Source organism: Polyodon spathula, chromosome 3, assembly GCF_017654505.1.
Source record: "Polyodon spathula isolate WHYD16114869_AA chromosome 3, ASM1765450v1, whole genome shotgun sequence".
Classification (NCBI taxonomy): Eukaryota; Metazoa; Chordata; class Actinopteri; order Acipenseriformes; family Polyodontidae; genus Polyodon; species Polyodon spathula.
The window spans coordinates 65,618,320-65,624,319 of record NC_054536.1 but is presented as its reverse complement, the minus strand read 5'-3'; the positions used below and the strand labels follow the sequence as shown (position 1 = coordinate 65,624,319).

The window sequence follows — 6,000 nt, the reverse complement described above, 5'->3', positions numbered from 1 at the left end:
CACGTCACACTGCTCTGACGAGAATTCTTTTGTATAAGTTTTCAGGTTCGGGTGTCTTAAAGGGAAACAACCTGGTAATTGGTTAATATTCCCTACTTGAAAGGGAACATTAGTCTGAATGCCATTCCCAACGTTGTCCAGTAAACATTTTCTGAAATATATCTCCAAACTGTACAATATTTACATTAAAATAGTGTCTTGATTATCACATTTTTAGAGGTTAGAGTATGTTTTTACAGTAAAGCTGTATTGAGTTTTGCTGTCACACAAGTATATCTAAATTAATGCAAAACACTTTTAAATAACTTGTAACTTAAAGAAAATCTATAAAAAATACATATTGAGACAAAGATACAAATAACATATCCCAGAATTAGGCATCTGATGGGTTAATTAAAGGCATTATTTAATTAATCCTATGCTACATAGTTTTGAATTTGCATAATGTTTAATGTAATATCTGTTTATTATTTGTTGTTTCTCAGCCTATGGATATTTGGCATGCTGAATGTAGTCACCAGGATGTTATTTCTGTGATAAGGCCGGAATATGAAGAAGCTCTAGTAGTGTGTCAGAGATTTTTCCACTACAAATCTTTAACACACTCACTGTTTCAGAGGAAGAAGTTACTGTTCCTTTGTATACTGTCCTCTTCAAGACATTCCTCATTAGAAATATGTTGGTGACTTTATTAAACATGCCCAATATACATGCAGAAAAAGTCATACATTATTATTATTAAGCACATGTACAGTATCATGGATAAAAAATAAATAGTATGCAAATTCAGAAGGTATAAAGTATTCCTTTAAGCTGCAAAAGTTAAGAATGACATCCATTTAATTGATTTTTATGGCATACATTCTGAAAATTAGTATGTTGGAAAGACATAGCTTGTTTGCACATTTAAGCACAAACAAAAATGAAATCTTACATTTCCATAATATTTAGAGCAAGTCGCAAACACAATTACACAAGACGTCATGGGTACAGCAAACACACGATTGTCTTATTACTGGATACAACAAGATTTTATTTGATCATATCTCTTTTTCTATTTGCAGCTTTGTGGATTTACACACACATATATATATATATATATATCTATATATTATATATATCATATATCTAGATATATATTATATATATAATATATTTAGACACACACACACACACACACACACACATACACATACTGAACAAGTGTTGTACAATAAAGACTTCCACGACTGCTGCCCAAGAACATTAACAACCATCTAATGATTAAAATTCTTAGGCTATACATCCTTTTTGAATCTCCTAACAAGTCACTTTATAAATATATGTGTTCCTTTTTTAAATGTCTTTGTTTTTTTATTTTCCTCTAACAATTTAAGTTTGGATTGGCCAGGAAACTATCAAAACACATTTGATATCCCACACTGCCAGTCGTTTGAAGAATCCTGCACCACCTCCTCCAAGTCCAGCTCGCGACCGTCATCTTCCTCTTCTTGTTCCTGATCAATAGTAATTTCTTGTCCGCTGCCTACAAAATATAAAACAGTAAATGTATTTAAATGTAATAGCAAGCAAAAAAGAACATTTAACCACTAGCCAAAGGCAATCGTAACACTTCCCTTCGGCACCCTGAAGTACATTGATTCACTGCACCACATATACATATGGTGAATGATTCATAGAATACAGCTTTATTTTAACGCCGATATCTGAAAGTGTTTTGGTCCAGAAACCAATATCACATGACAGCTTGATATTTTAATCTTTTATTTTATGGTAAATAATGTTTCCAAAGTAATCATAGAATACATGTGTACCAAATTAAAAGCCAATTTGTTTTCTATCATCAAAAAGTCAGAATATTACATGGATGCAATATGGTAACCGTTTTCGGTCAAAGGTCTTTATATAATATGGGCCAGGCCATAGACACAAAAACCTTTTAGATGTTGTCTTAAAATTTGATACACACCTGTATTTGAAAGAGCAGCAACTGTTATTACTACTGTATATATTTATATACTATATACTATACTGATATTTAAAGAGTAAGTACTGGGGTTCCGAAAAATATAGCGTTATACGTCCCCATGTGTTGCTACAACTGTTTCACTAATGTTTCTTTTCATTGTATAACTTTTAATTCTGTTTCAAAGCTCTTTTCAAAATATCCACTTCAGTGCACTGAGGTTTGAGATCTGTCCTCTAATTTACTGCACGATTATATTTAGAAAAAAAAAAAAAAACACATAACAAGTGCTCTGGCTTATTGGTGTGTTACCTGCTTGACAATGTGGGCAATAATCCTTACACTATCAGTGCACTGCAGTGGACATTTTGAAAAGAGCTTTGACACAGACTTCAAAGTTGTAAGTGTAAAAAGTTGTCAGGATATTAACAATGAAAAGAAAAATTACAGGAACGTTATTTATTTAAACAACTGTATTGGGACGTGTAACACTATATTTTTCAGAACCCCGCTACTTACATTTTCAAAAGTTTGTTATGTTTTTAAACATGAGTAAAAAAATCGAACTTGACTCAATGCCAAGTTTTCCACAAATTCATTTTTTGGGCAATTTACTACGATAATCTGAGAGGAGAATATTAAACAGCAATGCATTTAATGTAAGGTTTGCTAAATTGATGTATTAACTACCTAAATGCTACCTATAAAGTTCAGGATTACTTTCAAAATTCGCCTGCCCACCTACAATGACACAGGTCCTTAGTACCTCTTCAACCTGCTGACCCGCTATGTCCCTGCCCGCAAGCTGAGGTCCTCTGACTCTGGCCTGCTTGTTCTCCCCAATCAAAAGCGCACCACACTTGGAGAACGCATGTTTAGCTTCATGGCTCAGACGCTCTGGAACTCTCCCAGCTTTGGTGCGTGATGCTCAAACCGTTGCTCGCTTAAATCAACTCTCAAGACCCACTTGTTCTCCCTAGCTTGATATCTGTTATTAGCTGTTGTGTCTTTGCTACTTCTAACTTTTTATACTTATGATTCTATACAAAACATGCATCCACAATATTTTAGAATTTTCACTTCCTAGCCTTGGATTTAATGTATTATGCATTATTTATTTATTTTTTTATTTTTACTGTATCTTGTAAAGCGCTTTGTTATGGTGGTCCACTATGAAAGGCGCTATATAAAATAGATTGATTGATTGATTGATTCATGTCCTCATAAAGTAGCTTATAAAGTCATCCTTCTCTGTAATCTGAATTAAATGGTAAAAGCTAGTAAATGCTTGTAAATAAACCCATTGTCAACTATTTAACCTAAACATTATAAACTGAATCACTGAAATTGGGACAATGTGTATAGGTAGACAATGTGAATCACATTGTTTGTGCACCATGACAGAAGAGTAGGCCGGGTGATTTTGAAAATGGCAGATTAAATTGCTCCTCTTGAAAATGGTTTTATTACAAAATTGGCAGTGGACCCTGAATTTTGTTGTTGTTGTTTTTAGGGCCTTTTCATACCTAGATCCAATTTAGAATTCACTTGAAAACGAACAAAAATGTGGCCATTTTGCTTAGATTGGTTTCACATCAGAAAATTTAAAATGAACTGCATTGCTTGTTTAGGATCTAAATTCTACAAAACAATGCCACTCTGTAAAGGGCACACCATGACCTACTGAAAATCCTTTAACATTTTCTATTTTGTAGGTGGACAAAGGGTACATTTTGTCACCCTTCAAAGTGCCCCATCTAGTCAACTAAGTTTGGTCCAGCAGAACCTACACCACATTCTGCTACTGGAAAGTAACCAATAAAAATATAACACAACATTTTACATGTTCTTGCTCTAGTGTTATTTAAATGAAGGGAAGGGGTGGGGTGGGGTGGGAACACGTATTACACTCACCAGAATAACCATGAGACCTTTTCATGTGTAGCTTCATATTGCTCTTCTGAGTGAACCCAATACCACAGATTTCACATTTGTACGGTTTCTCCCCTGTATGCTTGACCATGTGCACCTGAAGCGCACTCTTCTGGTTAAAGGCTTTATCACACTGAGGACACTGAAATGGCCGTTCACCTGCAACAACACGAACAGATTATGAAATATGTAATCATCCTTCATTGTTTTTTCAATGGTTAATCAATTTAGAAATATGTTTTCATGGCAAATAATATACAAACTACAAATTAATAATACTGATTACACTATGTAACACAATTTTTGTTCCTGGGTAGTAAGTGTTATTTCCTAATTGCTTATGCCTCAAAAGTATAGAAAATGTCTATTATTCCCCGCAAACTTTGCTTTTGTGACCAGGACAGTGATATTTCAAAATATCACTATTTCCAATGGGAAAATGGGCAAATGTGTGTCTTTTCGTTCACATAAAGTCAGAAAAAAACAACATATGAATCCAAATTAACATGTATTTATACTAAAGTAATACAAAAATGACTACAATTTCTGACTTTATGTGAACGAAAAGACACAGGGTCCGACATCACCGAAAAGACGTAGTGCACAAGTCTCTAGTCTTTTTTTCTCCGGAAAAAGCAAAGAAAACCATTCAATGGCTGAGTGAGACCAATAGTAGCCGAATGAAACCAAAAAAAAAGGGAGCCTGTGAGTAATAGCCCTAGCAGTTGTACCACATAGAGATAAGCAGACATAAACCAAAGGAGGTAGCTGCTTCCACATCCAGCGCTCAAAGAATATCACAGACATTTGCAGAGCTTTTTGAGATGTTATAGTTGACTTGGATCGCATTATTGAGGAGTTTGGTGATAAAACGAGTGTATATATATATGTATGGATGTCTTTCTGTTTATTCATTCATCTCTCTGTATGTCTCATTTACATTTTCACTTATCAAGCTATTATTAAACATGTCATTGCAATTTCTTATTCTATAGTATTCTATGAATACAGTTGATATATTTCAAGATCATCAACTTTTTCATCATACTGGTTGCTCTAATTTTAACCCGTGGCAAGGGGTGTATAAACATGCATACATACATAAAAGAGAGTTGAAAGGGTTGGAATGTAGCCTTAAAGTCCATTTATTCAAACCCATTAAGCTGTCAGCCTACTTTTACGTGGTCTTTATTAATAACGTCACTTGATTTACCTGTGTGAGTCCGATTGTGCCTCTCCAGTTGGCTGGGTTTAGCGAATGCCTTTTCGCAGTAGGGACACTTGAAAATCTTGGGTCTCTGGGAGCTGAGTGAGGGCCCATCTTGGTGAATATGTTCATGCTCCTAATGAAAACATATAAACAAATACAAAAGAAAATAAAAAAAAGGTTCTCCAAATTCAGCCATACATTGTTTCCATAATGTAACTGTAAGTAGCTATTTGTGCTAAAAATTAGTTATGGCAAATATAGATTTAAACCTTCTGTTCCAATAATCCCCTTTCAATAAATAAATAAATAAATAAATAAATAAAAATTTAAAAAAAGCTGGTAAGTTTAGTTCAAAATATTTCTCTTAACTGTAAAATGTCCTCTTTAATTAACATTGACTTTTAATAAGTTTGCGAAAAAGCAAACACAACATGGCTTTATTCGCCTCCCCACCCCCCATTCTTACACACTATAATGCATTAACTGTTTTGTTCTCTTAAAGAAAAAAGTTGATATGGGTATGAGTAACACAGTAACTGGTTTTTCATATAAAGCACCCCTGTGGGCTCCATATAACCCTCATAATGATGTTTACCCTCCAAATAAAGGGGTGCTTTAAACCATGATGAGATGACTGAAACAGAACATGGACATGTAAACCAAATCAAAGCTTTATATATATACTATATATATATATATATATATATATATATATATATATATATATATATATATATATATATATATATATATATATTATATATTCTAATTGACTGGTGTACATAACCCGACTTTGTCATCTCGTTAACGGAGTTTAGCTTACGGTATTGTCCCACCAAAACAAGATTTATTTATAAAACCATGCTTATAGAGCTACCATAAATGGTGAACA

The 6,000-nt window shown here is 33.7% G+C and overlaps 1 protein-coding gene across 3 annotated transcripts in view; it reads right to left on the bottom strand.

The window, feature by feature from the left end:
* Positions 1–1,168: 1,168 nt before the first annotated feature.
* The window catches only part of LOC121313325 (zinc finger protein 236-like), a 114,228-nt gene continuing 109,396 nt past the window's right edge, over positions 1,169–6,000 (bottom strand). For all 3 annotated transcript variants that reach the window (XM_041245732.1, XM_041245731.1, XM_041245733.1), the window contains 3 exons: positions 5,112–5,241; positions 3,881–4,057; positions 1,169–1,525 (listed from right to left, as the gene is read on the bottom strand). In XM_041245732.1, coding sequence (XP_041101666.1) covers positions 1,398–1,525; positions 3,881–4,057; positions 5,112–5,241 — 435 coding nt within the window. In that variant the 3' untranslated portion in view covers positions 1,169–1,397. The remainder of the gene's footprint in view (positions 1,526–3,880; positions 4,058–5,111; positions 5,242–6,000) is intronic.